Here is an 18723-nt window from a genome sequence, read left to right as displayed (position 1 = left end):
TGTATTTATATACTACAGTAATTAGTAAGTAAACATAGAAACAAAAATTAAAAAGAAAATTTCAAGCAAAATATCCTAAAAAACTGTTTCTAAAGTGAATAATTTTGACTTTAAATAAACATTAAACTGTATAGTTAATTACAAAGACAAGCAATCATTTTGAAATTCTTATTACAGTGAAAAAAACAATAGAGAACTTTACTTAATTTAATTACAATTAGATTAAGATATTTATGAAGTATATAACTGAGATGTAACGTAATAAAATAAAAGTGAAAAAACTAAAGATTTTTGGAATGCAAACATTTTTCATAAACAATCTTCCAAGATTTTAATCCTGTTTCTTGTTTCTGTGTCTTCTTCAAAGATTTGTTCAGTAAAAAAACTGAGAAATATTCAAATAAATTCACAGATTTTTTTCAGGTTAAGACAAAAAAAACACTTAACATTTTAATTTACAGTACAGACCAAAAGTTTGGACACACCTTCTCATTGAAAGAATTTTCTTTATTTTCATGACTATGAAAATTGTAGATTCACACTGAAGGCATCAAAACTATGAATGAACACATGTGGAATTCTATACATAACAAAAAAGTGTGAAACAACTGAGAATATGTCATATTGTAGGTTCTTCATAGTAGCCACCTTTTGCTATGATTACTGCTTTGCACACTTTTGGCATTCTCTGGATGAGCTTCAAAAATGTTGAGAAATGCAGAAATGAGTGCTGCAGATGCCATGTTTGCCACTAGAGGGCAGCACAGCAGCTTCAGTCTTTGTCATTGTTGCTGTGTGAGCCTGAAGGAGCTTCAAAGGCCGGCTTTACACTGCAGGTCTTGATGCTCATATCCGATTTTCTGACTATATCCGATTTTTTTGACGACCCGCTTACATCATCTTTTAAAAGTGACCCGTATCTGATTTTTGCATTTACACTATACAATGCTGATACTATCAAACGTAGACGTTCTGAGGACTACGTAGCAGCATTTCCACCTTCCGCGGACCTCTTTCGGACTTTAGTGACTGCGGTTGTCATGGAACAGCGGTTTCCAACTACGGTCTGAAGCCTGAGGCTGAAAGGTAACACGCTGACAGCAAAATCAGCACAAAAAGCACCTTAATAAGTCATGTGATCTCAGTTGGTGGTCTCCTGAGTTGACGTCACTGACGTACGACTCGCATTTACTGGGGAATATCCGATTTTTCTGCTTACATGGCACACGCAAATACACGTATCCGATTTGTTTCCGATTTATTTCCACATATGAGTGAGGCCTGTATCCGATCTGAGAAAAACGGAATCCATGCGCTTTTTTCCTGCTTACACGTTCACCGATCATATCCGATTCTAGCCAAATGAGAGGAGAAAATCGGAATTGGGTCACTTGAACCATGCAGTGTAAAGGCGGCCAAAGTGAGCTGCAGCTTGGTTCAGACAAACCTCCACATTCACACACAGATGTGATCCTGAAGAAGTCTGAACAGAACATTTCAGGAGAACTCTTCAGTCCAGAACATGAGCCTGCATTGTTCCTGAAACTGGGATCAGAGTTCTGCTCTCTGCTCCAACAGAACCACCTTCATGAGCTCCTGGTTTCTTCTGGATCCTCCAACATTCAGACGCTCTCTGACTGAGTTCATGTCTGCACAGAAACCTTCAGGATTCTCTTCTTCCACACGTCTTTCACTCTGAAACTCTCTTCTGAATGTGGATCATCTCAGTCAGACGTTCAGCAGCATCAGAGCCGTGCATGTGCTCCTCCTCATGAGTCCTGAAGCTGCTCCGTCAGCTGCAGAGCTTCAGAGCTGCTTCCTTCTCAGACTTTCCACTTTCTTTGGCTCTCTGGCTCTGATGCTGCTGCTGCTGCTGCAGAAAAACCAGCAGCTGCAGAAAAACTCTGCAGAGACTCACAGAGAGAGGATGGAGGCAGCAGATGAAGCTGCTGCAGACTGACAGCTGATGGAACTGAAGCACTTTCTACATTCTAGTTCCAAATGTTCTACAGAATCCATCAGAGGTTGAAAGTCTTCCTCAGTACTCGAGTACTTTAGTTCAGCAGCTCCTCTTTTCCTCTAAGGTGAAGCTTCATGTGGACGACTTCTTCTTTTCTCCTCTTTTCTGGAGCTTGGGCTCCATGCAGTCTGATCAGCTCTGATTTGGGCTTCAGTTGATGTTTGTGATCAGGAACTCTGGATTCTTCTTAGAAGGAGACGTTCTGCCTCTTTAGCAGAGAGCAGAACGTTGATCTGATCTGTTGGAAGCCACTCCATCCTGAAGCTGCACTGCTGAGTTCCTGTCCACCAGGGGGCAGCACTCCTTCAATCCAGCTGCAGGAAACCTTGATCTTCTGCAGAATCTGCAGCCATTCAGTCACGCCCTGTTACTGAGGAACACAGACGGCCTTCAGGAATGTGGTTCACCGTTGGCTTTGATTATTAAATCTTTGCTTGTCCTGACTTGTTCCCACTCTGACTTCAATCTGCTCCTTTCTCAGTTTCTGCTTCACTTTTAGGATCTTGTGGATTTGAAACGTTGTGATTCTAACAGACATGGAAAGAAAAGCTTCTCAGCTTCACTGTCAGCCATTTTCCTGAGCTGCATGTGAACAAACTCTCTGTTCCTCTGAGTCTGAGCTGTTTCCAGGAAATAGTCAGGCCCCTCCTTTCAGCTCCATCAGGAGTTTCTGCTTCAGTGTCAGTAGATGGCAGATGAGGGGAGTTCATGCACGTCTGGATGCAGAAGGTCACATGACCTCACCTTTCTCAGTCACTGAGATCAACAACCTGTCAATCAGCTTGAAGCTCCGCCCCTCCTCTCAGCTGCTGTCAGGTTTTATTCTTGAACCTGTTCTCTGTCTTTAGTTCAGGAAACAAACATCCTGCAGCTCCTGACAGTCATTTCACCTCCAACAAGAAGCCCCGCCCCCTTTTTTCATGTCAAGACAAAACCTGATCAGATCCTGATCCTCTGACTGTGGAGCAGTGGCTGTTCACTTGGTAGACAACAGGCAGGTTGAGGGTTTGATTCCAGGAAGGCTCACAGTCTGAATCTGACATTAAAATTCCCCTTCAGCTGTTCCACCTGCTGCCCCGCCCACCTGTGCTGCCCCGCCCACCCGTGCTGCCCCGTCTCCATCCAGGTGGACTCTTCTTGGTTGTGAGTCAGTGATCTGTGCTGCAGCTGCGTTGACACGGTGAGGGAGACTCTTCTTCATCTTCATCTCTTTGCAGAAACTGAAGTGAGTTTGTTTCTGGAACTTTGTCTTCACTAACTTGACTGTTTGTTTCTGAATGTTTGGAGAAGATCTTCTTCTTTCTCTGCAAACTCTCATCACTCTGCTGTTTCCAAAGCTTCATCATTGTTTATTACTGATCAACAACATGGAGGACTCTTCTTCATCAAGTCAACAACAATCAGCTTTTTTCATTTCTCTCTCCAAACCTTCCTGTTCTCCTCCATCCAAGTCTGTGTGTGAACTCATTACTAAAGTAATAGTTTACAGTTCCAGGTAACTGTGAGCTGGAACTCAGTAGAGTCATATTTCCTCATTCTATGTTCATGTTCTCTCAGATTCCATCAGACAAACATCCTAGAATAGAAATGTTTGTAGCAGAGAGACCATGAGGCATTATTTGATGAAAACAAAGATTTTTCTGCTTTTCTTCACCAAATATAAATTCTAGTTTTCATCTCTTAAATGGTTGTTTTCAATCTGCTGTTAGTCTGCACTGACCCTAAACTTTAGTTGTTGTGATCCTCCTGGGTGTGTCTTAACTCTTTTTAGCAGAGAGCTGTCTGTCTAGTTTTTCTAGTTCAATCATTTGAACTTTGAGAGTTCAAATAAATAAATATCAGAATAAACTTGTACAATTATGAGAAAAAACTGGTAGGATTGTTGGTAAGAGTCAATATTATACAACAATAAAGTTAGAGTTAGAGTTGTAGCTGCACGGTGGCGCAGTGGTTAGCGCTCTTGCCTCACAGCAAGAAGGCCTCCGGTTCAAGTCCCAGCTGATGGACGTGAAAAATCAACATCAATGTTCTCCCCGTGCATGCGTGGGTTCTCTCCAGGGTCTCCGGGGTCTCTGGCTTCCTCCCACCGTCCAAAAACATGCTTCATAGGTTAACTGGCAACTCTAAATTGTCCCTAGGTGTGAGAGTGAATGGGTGTGTGATTGAGGACATTCTACCCTGCGACAGACTGGCGACCTGTCCAGGGCGTCCCCTGCCTTCGCCCACAAGTGGCCGGAAAGGGAAAAACGGTACAGAAAATGAATGAATGGGTTGGTCATGTGAGAGGCTGCCACGCAGGAAACTAGGGTTTGATTCCCGGAGGGGAATGAACAATGGAACTGGGGGCAATTACCATATCAAGGGCAAGCAATGAACATCACCCAATCGGGGCCCTTGGGCCAAACCTTTGCCGCTATTGCCTCCTGAGCACGGTTCTGACCGCTCCCCCAGGGGATGATTTCGGCAGAGAACAAATGTGGGATAAATACAGTAGAATAAATTCTTTACATGGGAATGAAAGTCTTCCATTGATAAAGTAATAGTCTTGTTGCTAAGAAAAGACTAGGAAACAGTCTTTCATTCAGAATCATTTTAACAAACAAGGAAATACTAAGACTTTTAGTGAGTGGACATTGTTTTATGATAAGTTGAAGGACATTAAAGAGAATTTCAGGACACTGGACGTCTTCAGAAGAAGATTCTTGACCCACAGGAAGTGGATTTCTGGCAGCAGTGTGAAATACTTTTTCTCATAAAAGTATTGTTTTTTAGGGCAGTCCTAGTACTCAGTGGTTTAATGGAAACACAGGAGGGAGCCCCTCCCTCTAAAAGCAGAGGTGGTAACCATGACAACCAGAGCAAAGCTCAGAGGTAAGATGAACATCTCCAACTGTCCATGATCTTCTCCATGTCAGAGCTCAGGACTCACACCAGCAACCTTCATTATACACAGGAACCAACCTGGACCTGGATCCAGCTGTGGGTCCTTCAAGAGTGACTGGTCAAAGAACTGGAATCCAGACTTCAAAGACATCAGTCCAGGAGTGGAACAGTGAGTGTTTTTCAGAGTTAAAGGAGCATGTCAGAGCTCAGCACTCACACCAGCAACCTTCATTCTACACAGGAATCAACCTGGACCTGGATCTGGATCCAACTGTGGGTCCTTCAAGAGTGACTGGTCAAAGAACTGGAATCCAGACTTCAAGGACATCCATCTAGGAGTGGAACAGTGAGTGTTTGTCAGAGTTTTTGGAGGCTGGATTCTAGTTCAGATGATCAACCGTTTTCAGATGAAGGACTGGAGGTCTGGTTCAGTTCTGGATCTCTCTGATCAGACTCACTTGGAGCATCATGTGTGTGATGAGATCTTTTCAGTTGAGTCTTCTGAGAGTCTCTGAGAGACATCAGAGATGTTGGAGAAGAAAACATGTTGACTGCTGACTCTGACTGACAGCAGCTCCAGTCTAATGAGAAGAATCACTGCAGACTCCTAGGATTCAGATTTTCATGCTTTCCAAACATCACATTGTTCTAGTTTGACTTTCTGCTATCAGAATTTCTACATTTTTGTTCTCTGGGATTTTCTACATCATTCCAGATAATAGGGTGCTTATCAACCAAAGCACAAACTGAACTTCTGTAGTTCACTGAACTACAGAAGTTCAAAGTGTTTGAAGCATTTCTGACTAACACGTTGGCTCCTCCCACTTTGTGTCATTTCTCTTCTTCTGCTTCATAATGGTTTTAAAGATCAGACCAAGTCAAAGTGTCCTCTAGAGCTCAGGAACCTCAGAGAAAGTTGTTGAAGAAAAGCGATGACTGAGAGTTCATAATCCCAAACAGACAGCAGAGCTTTGATCTAAATCTGAAGAAGATCAGAGAAGATCTGTGAGTCTAAGAGCAGAGATGTTGGAGAAACTTTAAACAGAAATGAATCTTTTAATATTTTCTGATTTGAACTAATGTTTGGATTAGAAAAGAAACAGCTTAGTCAAATATTTTAATGAAAGTCTTGAATAAAGTTAATGTTATCGTTAACCGCAGAAATTATAAAATATTAATGCATAATGGTTGGTGTCCATAAAAATTGTAAATATAAGTTTTTCTTTGTCTCATCAACAAACTCAAACGTTAAATTCTTCATTTTCTTCTGGTCTAAATGAGAATCAATGATCCAGTTTTCTGTAACTCTGATTCATCTGTGAGTCAAAACTAACGTTGGAATCATTGCTGTTCTGGAAACCACAGCATTCATGATGCATTTATGATCTGAGATGATCCAAATCCAAAAGAACTCATCAAACACCATCATGAAAGAAACTCACTTCTAATAAAATAAGTGTTTTTCTATCAGGATCCATCAGAGACTCAGAACTGGATCTGGATCTGAACCCAGCTGTGTTTCCTTCAGGAGTGACCAGTCAATGGGTGATTTTATGTATGTAAATGTTGAAACTGCGTCAAATGAGAGAAATTTTTTCATTCCAACAAGTTTTTGACTCTCTCACAAACATTTATATCTTCATTGCGTTAGTCTTGGTGTGTACAGAAAGAATAAAGCTAATTGTTGCTGATTCTCCACAGACTGGACCAGCAGAGCTCAGAGACTTCCAGTGGTCCGTCTGTCCAGCAGCATCAAACACAGCTGGACTCCATCTTTCTGGTCTGTACATGAACAACAACTACTTTCCCATCATTCTGTCCACAGTCGTCTCCATGCTGCACTTTGGACACCAGTGGACTGTCAGTGTGTCCAACATGGAGCTGATGTTTGTCTTCATGACTTCACTCTGATTGGCTCATTCATCTGGAATTCTGTTGCAGCTGCTGGAGGACAACATTGTCACTTTTGTCAAGAAGGAGCTGAAGAAGATCCAGAAGCTTCTGAGTCACAGGGAGGATGAGGAGGAGCTGGAGGATGAAGATGAAGAGCAGAGGAGCAGCAGAGAGTCACTGATGAAGATCACAGTGAACTTCCCGAGGAGAATGAAGCAGGAGGAGCTGGCTGATGGACTGCAGAGCAGTAAGAGGATTTCTCTGAAGGTTTCAGCTGCTGAGAAATGAAGATTTACTGATGTCTGAACACATGGAACCACAGGGATTCAAACCCTCATCATTCAGGCCTGCAGAGAAATGATTCACTGTTTGTTGTCTTTTTTCAGGATCTGCTGCAGTTTGTCGACATGAAGTCCAATCTGGTCTGAAGAAGAGGTTCCAGTGTTTGTTTGAGGGGATGGCTAAAGCAGGAAACCCAACCTTTCTGAATGAGATCTACACAGAGCTCTTCATCACAGAGGGAGGAAGAGGAGAGCTGAATGAAGAACATGAGGTCAGACAGATTGAAGCAGCATCCAGGAAAGCAGACAGAGCAGAAACAAGCATCAGACAAGAAGAGCTCTTCCAACTCCCAGCTGGAAGACCAGAACCAATCAGAACCGTGATGACTAAGGGAGTGGCTGGCATCGGGAAAACAGTCTTAACACAGAAGTTCACTCTGGACTGGGCTGAAGGCAAAGCCAACCAGAACCTCAGCTTCACATTTCCATTCACTTTCAAAGAGCTGAATGTGCTGAAAGAGGAGAAGTCAAGCTTGGTGGAACTTGTTCATCACTTCTTCCCTGAAACCAAACAAGCAGGAATCTGCAGCTTTGAAGACTTCCAGGTCATCTTCATCTTTGATGGTCTGGATGAGTGTCGACTTCCTCTGGACTTCCACAAGACTCGGATCCTGAATGACCCTAGAAAGTCCACCTCAGTGGCTGATCTGCTGACAAACCTCATCAGGGGGAACCTGCTTCCCTCTGCTCGCCTCTGGATAACCACACGACCTGCAGCAGCCAATCAGATCCCTCCGGGATATGTTGACATGGTGACAGAGGTCAGAGGGTTCAATGATCCACAGAAGGAGGAGTACTTCAGGAAGAGGTTCAGAGATGAAGAGCAGGCCAGCAGGATCATCTCCCACATCCAGAGATCCAGAAGCCTCCACATCATGTGCCACATCCCAGTCTTCTGCTGGATCACTGCTACAGTTCTGGAGGATCTGCTGAAGAGCAGAGAGGGAGGAGAGCTACCCAAGAGCCTGACTGAGATGTACATCCACTTCCTGGTGGTTCAGGCCAAAGTCAAGAAGGTCAAGTATGATGGAGGAGCTGAGACAGATCCTCACTGGAGTCCAGAGAGCAGGAAGATGATGGAGTCTCTGGGAAAACTGGCTTTTGAGCAACTGCAGAAAGGAAACCTGATCTTCTATGAATCCGACCTGACAGAGTGTGGCATCGATATCAGAGCAGCATCAGTGTACTCCGGAGTGTTCACACAGATCTTTAGAGAGGAGAGAGGCCTGTACCAGGACAAGGTCTTCTGCTTCATCCATCTGAGTGTTCAGGAGTTTCTGGCTGCTCTTCATGTCCACCTGACCTTCATCACTTCTGGACTCAACCTCATGGAAGAAGAACAACAGAAAAAGTATTGGTCTTCTTTTCATTTTCAAAACAGCTCAGTCCAGTTCTACCAGAGTGCTGTGAAGAAGGCCTTAGAGAGTCCGAACGGACACCTGGACTTGTTCCTCCGCTTCCTCCTGGGTCTTTCACTGCAGACCAATCAGAGTCTCCTGCGAGGTCTGCTGACTCAGACAGGAAGTAGCTCACAGACCAATCAGGAAACAGTCCAGTTCATCAAGAAGAAGATCAGTAAGAATCTGTCTGCAGAGAAAAGCATCAACCTGTTCCACTGTCTGAATGAACTGAACGATAGTCCTCCAGTGGAGGAGATCCAACAGTTCCTGAGGTCAGAACGTCTCTCCACAGATAAACTGTCTCCTGCTCAGAGGTCAGGACATCTCTCCACAGAAAAACTTTCTCCTGCTCAGTGGTCTGCTCTGGTATTCATCTTACTGTCATCAGAAGAAGATCTGGAAGAGTTTGACCTGCAGAAATACTCTGCTTCAGAGGAGGCTCTTCTGAGGCTGCTGCCAGTGATCAAAGCCTCCAACAAAGCTCTGTAAGAACTCATCTTCATTGAACAGATGAATCTGAGTGGAAACATGGAAGTTTTCATAACTGCTATCTGTCTTTGTTTTGTTTTTTTCAGACTAAGAGGCTGTAATCTGTCAGAGAGAAGCTGTGAAGCTCTATCTTCAGTTATCAGCTCTCAGTCCTCCAGACTCAGAGTTCTGGACCTGAGTTCCAACAACCTGCAGGATTCAGAAGTGGAGATATTGTCAGCTGGACTGGGGAGTCCAGACTGTAAACTGGAGACTCTCAGGTCAGGTTTCATCCAACTGTTGATTCTGTCCAAGTTCTGTCTGTTTTTCTCTTTTTTGGAGAAAGTGTTAAATAGACAACAGTGCAGACGAAACGGCAGAGGACTGTTGCATAGAAGTAAAAGCAAAACCACCCTAGAAAAGAAAATTAAAGCCTCAAGCGGCGTTGTATGGCCCGCAGACGCAACCCGCCTTCCACGCTCCATTGAAAAACATTGGCGTTGTAACGGTGCGCCACTTTGCTAGTTTGCCACGCGCATGCTGTTCAAAATCTACAACTACTGATTCCAACATTTTTTCTACAGTAGCTTGCCATTGATGCCCAAAAAGTTTCAAGACGATCGATGAAAATTCCAAAGACAAGTTTACGTTTGAATCCGGTGGCAAAGGTGTTTTTTATAGAAAAACCAAGATGGCGGCCTTTTCCCGAGATCAATGGTCGACGAAACTCCATAGGTGATTTTAGACTTACGCTTGGGACATGCGAGTCAAATTTCGTGAAAATCGCTCGAAAACCGCGAAAATATCAAAATGGCAGATTTTGGAACAAAATGGCCGCCAAACCGTGTGTCGTGTCCCCATCACGTCATGATTTCAAAACTTTGGTTGGATATACCCGACAAAGTTAACAGGGTTTCGTTAGCGGATTCTTAAAAAAAATTTTTTTTTTTTTTTTTTTAGCAGAGTCAGTTGCGAATTTGCCACGTGCACGCCTTTCAAATTCTTTCATTCATCATCTTGACCGTTTTTCCCATTCTGTGTCACGGGGTTGCCGGAGCCTATCCCAGCCACTTGGGCGTAGGCAAGGGATGCCCTGGACTGGTCGCCAGTCTGTCGCAGGGTAGATATCCTCAATCACACATCCATTCACTCTCACACTCACACCTATGGACAATTTAGAGTTGCCAATCAACCTATGAAGCATGTTTTTGGACGGTGGGAGGAAGCCGGAGATCCCGGAGAAAACCCATGCATGCACGGAGAGAACATGCAAACTCCACACAGAAAGGTCCCCCATTGATGTTGTGTTTTTCATGTCCCCCAGCCGGGACTTGAACCGGGGGCCTTCTTGCTGTGAGCTAACCACTGCGCCACCGTGCAGCCCGCCTTTCAAATTCTTCAACTTCTAATTCCAACATTTTGTCCACAGTAGCTTGCCATTGATGCCCAAGAAGTTTCAAGAAGATCGATAAAAATCCCTAGGACGAGTTTACGTTTGTATCCATTACTAAAGGTGCTTTTTTTGAAAATTCAAGATGGCGGCCTTTTCCCAAGGTCAATAAAACTTCTTTGGTTATTGTAGAATCAAGGTTGTGTCACAGTCTGTGACTGCTGCGGGCCATAATAACCCTAATCCTAACCACATTCAGACATTTTGGGCCCTGTGGATCCTCATGTTTTTCAAGGCCCCTCTACAGTTTAGAGATGTCTGGAAATGCTTTCAGAGGAGAACTAAAGACTTTTTCAGCTGTTTTTCTGCAAAACCTGCTTTTTCCGGTCAGGATGAAGAGAGAAAGGAAAGTTTAGCTCTGCTTCATTCTGTTCTTGTGGTGAACATCTTTGAATTTCTGCAGACAAACTTCATGCTGACCTGGATTTTTCCACACTTCCAATAGTTTGTTTTCCAAAACTCCTACATGAAATCCAACACTTCAACAAGTTTCTAAATGTGCTTTTGAGTGTTTAGTGTCTGCAGTATCTTTCCATGAAACAACTGAATGCTTTTCTTTTCTGTCCTCTTCAGTTTTCATCTGAATCTGTGTAGAACCTCATGGAAACTTCAGCAGTTCAAGGGGAAACATTGATTCTGTCACAGCTGTGGAAATCTGATCTCTAATTGAAGATTCCCACTTTAAACCAGAATGATCTGTTGACTTTGATTCTTCAGACTCTTGTTGTGTCTGTGATCTTCAGACACTCAAATATTGCATTGCTCTGTCATTTCTCTCCCATCAAATGTGCCGTAAATATCTGAACTAGTTCAGCAGCAGTCCTGGTCATGAGTTTTTTTTTTGTTTTGTTCCATATTTCAAATGAGAAATTATTTTGCAAGTGTCAGTTTTCAGTAACCTTTATGTTTTTGGGTCAAAATCCAAAAGAAATTACCTAACCGTGAAAATAATATAATGTCAATAATATAATATAATGTCAAATTCCTGAACCTCCACCTGCATCACTGCTCTTGAACACACTTTTCTGTCTGATTTCAGGTTGAAGAACTGCAGTTTGTCAGAGATCAGCTGTGAAGTTCTGGTCTCAGCTCTGAAGAAAAACCCGTCCAACCTGACAGAACTGGACCTGAGTTGCAACAAGAACCTGCAGGATTCAGGGGTTCTTCATCTGTGTGGTTTTCTGGAGAGTCCAGACTGCAGACTGCAGACTCTGAGGTCAGACTCCATGTTTCAGTTGTGTTCAGATCAATATGATGACAAAGTTGTGTTGACCCACAGTGAGCAGAAATGTCCAGATTCTGATCTGCAGCAGCATCTTCCTGCAGCTGCTTGTTCTCTTCAAAGATCTTCAGAAGAACTTCTTCTTTTCTTCCTGCAGCTGCTTGTTTCAAAGCTGTCTGCTGACATTTGTGCTCCACAAAGTTCTGCTTGCAGCCATCAGCTCTTCTTTGTGTCTTTGCTCCAACAGACTCCTTTACAGCAAGTGCAGAAGAAGCAGCCGTGCACGCTCACATGCACTCTGAGTCCTGCTGCTGTGTTTCAGCAGATGCAGCTGAGAGTCCAGCGGCTGATGTTTGTGAGCAGACAGTGACAGAGTCATGCTGCAGCTGGATGCTGCTCTGACAGACACATCCTCCACAAACATCCTCACCTTTTCATCCACAAACATCATCACATCATCCATCAAAGCTCCCAGCAGCTTCTGACTCTTCATTCAGAGCTGAAGTCATGGATCAGGGATCAATGTCCAACATTTGCTGCTGACTCTTCCTCATCACTTCCTTCTTCTCTCTGCTTTGATCTGTTGGAGCTGAAAGTCTCTGCTTGAAGGGCTGCAGCAGAGAAGGACTGGAAGATCATCTCCTGAAAACTGGGATGAAGACTTTCCAGCATCAAGCTGCTGAAATTCTCCCATGATTCAGTGCTGTTTGGAGAAGAGCTGAGCAGAAAGAGGAAGTGGACTTTTTCTGCTGTTGGTGCAGAAACATCAGTTGGTTTGGATGCAGCCACAGGCTGATGTTTGACTTTCACACATCTGGACTTCTTTCCTGAAGCAGCTGCATGTTGTCCTGAATGTTCCTGAATGTTCTTCTTCTCTGGTTCTGCTGGACTCTTCTGATCTGCTGCTGTTGCTTCACATCTTTGGACTTTTTCTGAACTTTCTGGTCTTCTTTGGCTCTGAACTCTTTAGAAGAAGTGAAGGATGAAAAACATGAACTTTGTCTTTAAACTCAACTCTTTGTTCTGGATTCAGGCTGTATGGCTGCAGTTTGTCAAAGACCAGCTGTGCATCAATGGCCTCATCTCTGAAGTCCAACCCGTCCCACCTGACAGAACTGGACTTGAGCTTGAACAACCTTCAGTCTTCAGATGTTCAGCAGTTCCAGGATCTGGTGGAGAGTCCAAATTCCAAACTGCAGACTCTGAGGTCAGTAGAGGGTTGGAGTCAGTCCAGCTGCTTCCAGATGTTTGGTCCTAAAGTTAGTCTGAGAGCAAAGATGCAGAGTTTCCTGTGAAGCTGCAGCTTCTCAGTGAAGCTCTGAGGAGAATGATGACAGGCTTCAGGACAACAGTCAGCCAATCAGAGCAGCAGAAGCTCCAACAGGTGAAGATGACAGGAAGCTGCTGCTCTGAACAGGACTGAAGCTCCTGCTGCTCTTTCTGCTGCTGTGCTGCATCACTGACTGACGGACCAGGATCAGGAGACACTCCTTCATCACTTGCGCAAAATCCCCCAGAATCCAGAGATTTACAGAACAGGTCATTCAGCCTCTGTAATACTGTTTCAATCTGATTGAAAGTTTTACCTACTTATCGGCTCAGGTCACTCTTTCTTTAAGACTGCAAGGGAAGCCCAGCTTCCCTTATGTCAGAAAATTAATGGTCAAATATGTACTATTGTGTTGTGTTAACTTTTTATTGACTAAAAATGCGTTAAAAAACGTTCATCTCAAAGACGAGTTCGTTCAGAATCGGTTACATATAGCAGGTTGGCTGACTCGATTTCCTTCTCATACAATCCCATAGCGTCACCGTAAATTTCCCTTTAGAAGCCCAGCGTCCATGGACTTCAATGGGGCTGCCTTGCTTTACCAGCGTTTCGAAACTAGACGGTCATTGGATAATTTCTGCGATTATGTTTTGCCTACGGACACTCAGCGTCTCTGGGGGTGAATGGGGAGTGGGCTGGCCCGGACTCCGAGCTTCTGCGTGATGATTGGTGGGTCTGTGTGTCGATTAGACTGCATTTCCTTTTGACTGTGTTATAAGGAATCACTGAAGCTATTCGCGCGTCTGCCTCACGCTGCTGGTCATTGTGGCCACGCAGGTCTGCGCGCTGCTCTTCATGCTGTTTGGTGAGTCTCCAGGGAACAGACGGTAACACGACTCAGACAGAGCAGCTCATCTGCGGCTCCGGCTGATACCGATTCGGAAGCTAACGGCAGCTACTAGCTACTTATTCCTTTTTTGTATTGGATCTTTGTAATCAATAAAGTTCTAGAAAAAAACATAAATAAATAAAATACGGGGAAGTGTGCACAAGCCACCAGATTTACGCAGATCAATAAGCAGAAAATTGTTCTTCAGTTTATAATTTGTGTTTTGCCTGGTTCTTCTATTGATCCTAACATTGTTATATACTCTCTATGAATGAATGTTGGCTCTGTTTGTTTTTATGGTCTTGTCATTTGGGCCTTGAGTCCGTCATAAATTATTCATTCAATTGGCTCTTGAAAATGAACTTACAACATTTTTTGTATGCCCAAAGTGCCATTGTATTTACACCTTTGATGATGCAATGAGGATATTACTGTATATCTCAATCAAATTTTGACTTGTAAATACACTAACCAAAAATATAAACGCAACACTTTTGTTATTGCTCAAATGTTTTATGGTATGAACTCAAAGATGTGAAACATTTTCCACATACACAAAATAACCAGTTCTCTGAAATATTGTTCACAAATCTGTCTAAATCTGTGATAGTGAGCACTTCTCCTTTGCCAAGACAATCATTCCACCTCACAGGTGTGCCATATCAAAATGCTGATTAGACAGCATAATTATTGCACAGGTGTGCCTTAGACTGGCCACAAGAAAAGGCCACTCTGAAATCTTCAGTTTTGTTTTATTGAGGGGGTCAGGGCACTCAGACAACCAGTCAGTATCTGGTGTGACCACCATTTGCCTCATGAAGTGCGACACATCTCCTTCGCATAGAGTTGATCAGGTTGTCTATTGTGGCCTGTGAAATGTTGGTCCACTCTTCTTCAATGGCTGTGCGAAGTTGCTGGATATTGGCAGGAACTGGAACACGCTGTCGTATACGCTGATCCTAACCCATCCCAAACATGCTCAATGGGTGACATGTCCGGAGATTATGCTGGCCATGCAAGAACTGGGATGTTTTCAGCTTGTTTTCAGCTTCCAAGAATTGTGTACAGATGCTTGCAACATGGGGCCGTGCATTATCAAGCTGCAACATGAGGTGATATTGTTGGATGTACGGCACAACAATGGGCCCCAGGATCTCGTCAAAGTATCTCTATGCATTCAAAATGCCATCAATGAAATGCACCTGTGTTCTTCGCCCATAACAGATGCCTGCCCATACCATAACCCCACCACCACCATGGGCTACTCGATCCACAACATTGACATCAGAAAACCGCTCACCCACACGACACCACACACGCTGTCTGCCATCTGCCCTGAACAGTGTAAACTGGCATTCATCCGTGAAGAGAACACCTCTCCAACGTGCCAGACGCCATCGCTTGTGAGCAATCAAGTCGGTAACAACGACGAACTGGAGTGAGGTTGAGACCTCGATGTGGACGACGAGCATGCAGATGGGCTTCCCTGAGACGGTTTCTGACAGTTTGTGCAGAAATTCTGTGGTTATGCAAACCGATTGTTTCAGCACCTGTCCGAGTGGCTGGTCTCAGACGATCTTGGAGGTGGACATGCTGGATGTGGAGGTCTTGGGCTGGTGTGGTTACACGTGGTCTGCGGTTGTGAGGCCGGTTGGATGTGCTGCCAAAATCTCGGAAATGCCTTTGGAGACAGCTTATGGACAGAAATGGACATTCAATTCCCTAGCAACAGCTCTGGTGGACATTCCTGCTATCAGCATGCCAATTGCACGCTCCCTCAAAACTTGCGACATCTGTGGCATTGTGCTCTGAGATACAACTGAAGATTTCAGAGTGGCCTTTTCTTGTGGCCAGTCTAAGGCACACCTGTGCAATAATCATGCTTTCTAATCAGCATCTTGATATGACACACCTGTGAGGTGCGATGGATTGTCTTGGCAAAGGAGAAGTGCTCACTATCACAGATTTAGACAGATTTGTGAACAATATTTCAGAGAACTGGTTATTTTGTGTATGTGGAAAATGTTTCACATCTTTGAGTTCATGCCATAAAAAATGGGAGCAATAACAAAAGTGTTGCGTTTATATTTTTGGTCACTGTACTTCTGACACCTGTAAAACCTCAATTTTTTTTAACCATTTGTGGGAAAATATAAGTGCAGAGCAAACAGTTAACACATCAGATGTGTAATTCAAATTTGCCATAAACAATATATGTCTGGAAAAAATATGTGCTTATAAATTATATTGTGCACATATATTACCAGGGAAGACGCATATCAAACAAGTGATACATTTAATATCCAGAGACAATACATGTTCTAATGCAGTATCATAGTAATATAGCATGTCAAAAAATACGGCAAATGGTAACAACGGAGGATATGATTCAGAAATGCTACAAGATACACGATACATTCTTCAGTATATTTACTGATATGACTTTGGGTCACATTCAGAACTTGTATATGACCAAAATAAGACACAACCAGTATCTTCTGTATGGATATCTTCAGATATGCTGCCTGTCTGAATATGCACCAGAAATGGTCCAGATACTTTGGATATTTAAGAGAGTATCCCCAACAGATACTTATAGATTCTGGTTCTTTTCATGCAGTGTGTCTCTCTCATTTCTCTCTGCAGGTGGAAGGGATGGGGCTGATGAGACTTGATGTTCCTCCTGGAGGAGCAGAGAGGAGCAGCAGCAGCAGCTGGTCTGCAGAGATGTTGTGACTGGACGGTGTTCCTGGGAGGTGGAGAGCAGAGTGATGGAGGAATCAGAGGAAGTGGAGATGAGTGTCAGAGCTGCAGCAGGAACTGATCTGAGATCAGCTCCACTGTCTCTCTCAGCATCAAGTGGACAGTTATTGTGCTGCAGTTTCCCCGGTGGACTGATGGAGAACTGCACTTCCTCTTCTCATTCTAACTTGGAGTGTTGATCTGAAACATGGGTTGGATTCAGATGTTCAGCAGCTCCAGGATCTGGAGAAAAACAAATCTGCAGACAAACAGATTCTTTTCTAGATCATCACTTTCTTCCTTTATCTACATTTGATGGACAGATGTGAGTTTGGGATGGAACAATCAAGGATTGAGGGAATCATTGATCAGACAGAACATTTCTGGATGACATAGATCTATGTGTGGGTCAGGCGTTGGTTCCTGGTTCTGTCTTTGGAACAGGGACAGAACCAGAACTCTGGATCACAAGATTCTGGTTCCAGATGTTTCACACTTGATTTCTGTTCTCCAGAAACTCTCATTGACAAACAAACACATAGTTTCATTCAGAAACCTCCAACATGGTCATGTGACCAGAATGTTCATAGTGGAGACACGGACAAACGCTGTGGTCACATGACTCACTGATTTGGATTCAAGTCCTTTGAAGTCAGTTTTTGGAGCAGAAATCCCGTCTGATCTCAGTTAGTGAACAAAAGTCTCTCAGTTGAATCATTTTTCTATCATCTCTGTTCTGTTGATGATCAAATATTGACTCGTGCAGTTTGAAAGACTCAGAGTTTTGCTTTGATTGATGTTTTCCACAGTTTTCTGACTGAACTTCCTTTTTCTTTGGTGTTTTGTGGGTAAAACTCTGTTCTTTTTCATGCTGACAGCATTTTTAGCTGCAGTTTTAAAGAAGTTTCATCTGAATCCAGTAGAATCTCCTCGTTTTCTAGAATGTCTAAACTAGTAGAAACTTTCTGAGCATAAAGCCTGTTTTCTCCAGAGGACATGAATGAACAGAGTGGATCTTAGTGAGGAATGACAGCCTCTGGATGCAGAGAATCACTTTGATGCAGCTGCTGCAACAACATCAACTGCATTGAAGCAGGAGGGAGAAGGGAGACACCTGCTGGCTGTTTGCAGAACTGCATCTTAGTGTCAAAAGGCATCAAACTGAAAGCTGTCTGTAAAATTCCTGCAGCCTGTTTGGATCTAATAAATGCTCTTTTGAATCAACTCTGTGTTTTCTATTGATTTCTGTCTTCATTCTATCTTTGACTCACTAACAGACTTGAATCTTTAGCCTTCCCCCTCATCCTGTTCCAACTGTTCTAATCTTCATGTGTTTGGTTCCTTCTCAGTAGAAATGGGTTGGAAAAGAGCTTTGGGATGTTCAAGTGGTGCTGATGTCTTTCTAGATGGGGGTGGGCAGAACAGATGAGAGCTCCTCCCTCCTGATTCAGAGGGGAACAGTGGGCAGCAGCTGAAAGGAGGGAGTGGAAATGGGAAAAGTTCTCTGCACGTTTCTCCTTTCCAAGAACAGAGGGACACGACTCCATGAACAGCAGAAGCTAAAGAGTTGGAAAACATGCCCAAAGCTGCAGCCCCACCTGCAGAAAGATGCTTCCTCTTTAGGCTCCGCCCCTCCACATCAAGAAAGATCAGAGTTTCTGCTGAGCTGCTATTGGAGCTTTAAGGGGGTCAGATCTTTAGGAACATTTGCTGTCAATGAAACCAGGAAGTAAAGTGTTTTTTCTCCAGGAAAGTAACCTGAAATTAAAGTAAGTCTGAGATGAGATTAAAAACTGCTTTTTGTGGGCAACCGTCAAACAAGTGGGACAATCCTCTTACGAGTCTAAAGCGTTTAGATCAAAGCATCTTCAGGTCCACAATATTCTTTCTGGACTTTCCATCCTAAAATGAAAGAAAAAGAGATTTGCTTTTAAAGTTTATCATTGTCTTTTTTTCAGATTGAGGATTGCTGGAGAAACTAGACCAGCTTGTTGCTCAAGGAGGAGTTCTCCCCAACTCCATGCATGAATGGAGCTCCAGATCCCTGAGCTGTGCTGAATACTTTTTTTTTGCTTGACCAAACCCAAAGTGGGAGGAGTCATCTTTCTGCAGTTCATCTGAATCATGGACAGAAGTTGTAGATGT

General features: G+C 43.5%; 1 protein-coding gene across 6 annotated transcripts; it reads left to right on the top strand.

Moving 5' to 3' along the window:
• The first annotated feature begins 2683 nt into the window (after positions 1-2683).
• LOC144986751 (NLR family CARD domain-containing protein 3-like) lies at positions 2684-17802 on the top strand. Of its 6 annotated transcripts, XM_078934704.1 has the most exons (13): positions 2684-3245; positions 4793-4891; positions 4974-5072; positions 5145-5249; positions 6375-6458; positions 6605-6683; positions 6845-7043; positions 7183-8809; positions 8852-9022; positions 9113-9286; positions 11495-11671; positions 12711-12884; positions 16483-17802. In XM_078934704.1, the coding sequence occupies exons 2-13, from the start codon at positions 4818-4820 to the stop codon at positions 16499-16501; spliced, it is 2982 nt and encodes a 993-aa protein (XP_078790830.1). In that variant the 5' UTR covers positions 2684-3245; positions 4793-4817; the 3' UTR covers positions 16502-17802. The 6 variants fall into 6 exon arrangements, with proteins under 6 accessions (XP_078790830.1, XP_078790821.1, XP_078790850.1 ...); XM_078934695.1 differs by having other exon boundaries at positions 7183-9022; XM_078934724.1 differs by lacking the exon at positions 6375-6458 and having other exon boundaries at positions 2684-3200; positions 7183-9022.
• The last annotated feature ends 921 nt before the right edge of the window (positions 17803-18723 follow it).

The sequence above is a fragment of the Oryzias latipes genome, chromosome 2 (genome assembly GCF_053564925.1).
Source record: "Oryzias latipes strain Hd-rR chromosome 2, Olatipes_Hd-rR_3.1".
In the NCBI taxonomy this organism is placed as follows: domain Eukaryota; kingdom Metazoa; phylum Chordata; class Actinopteri; order Beloniformes; family Adrianichthyidae; genus Oryzias; species Oryzias latipes.
Note: the sequence above shows the minus strand (reverse complement) of the source record. Positions and strands in the feature narration are given on the sequence as shown.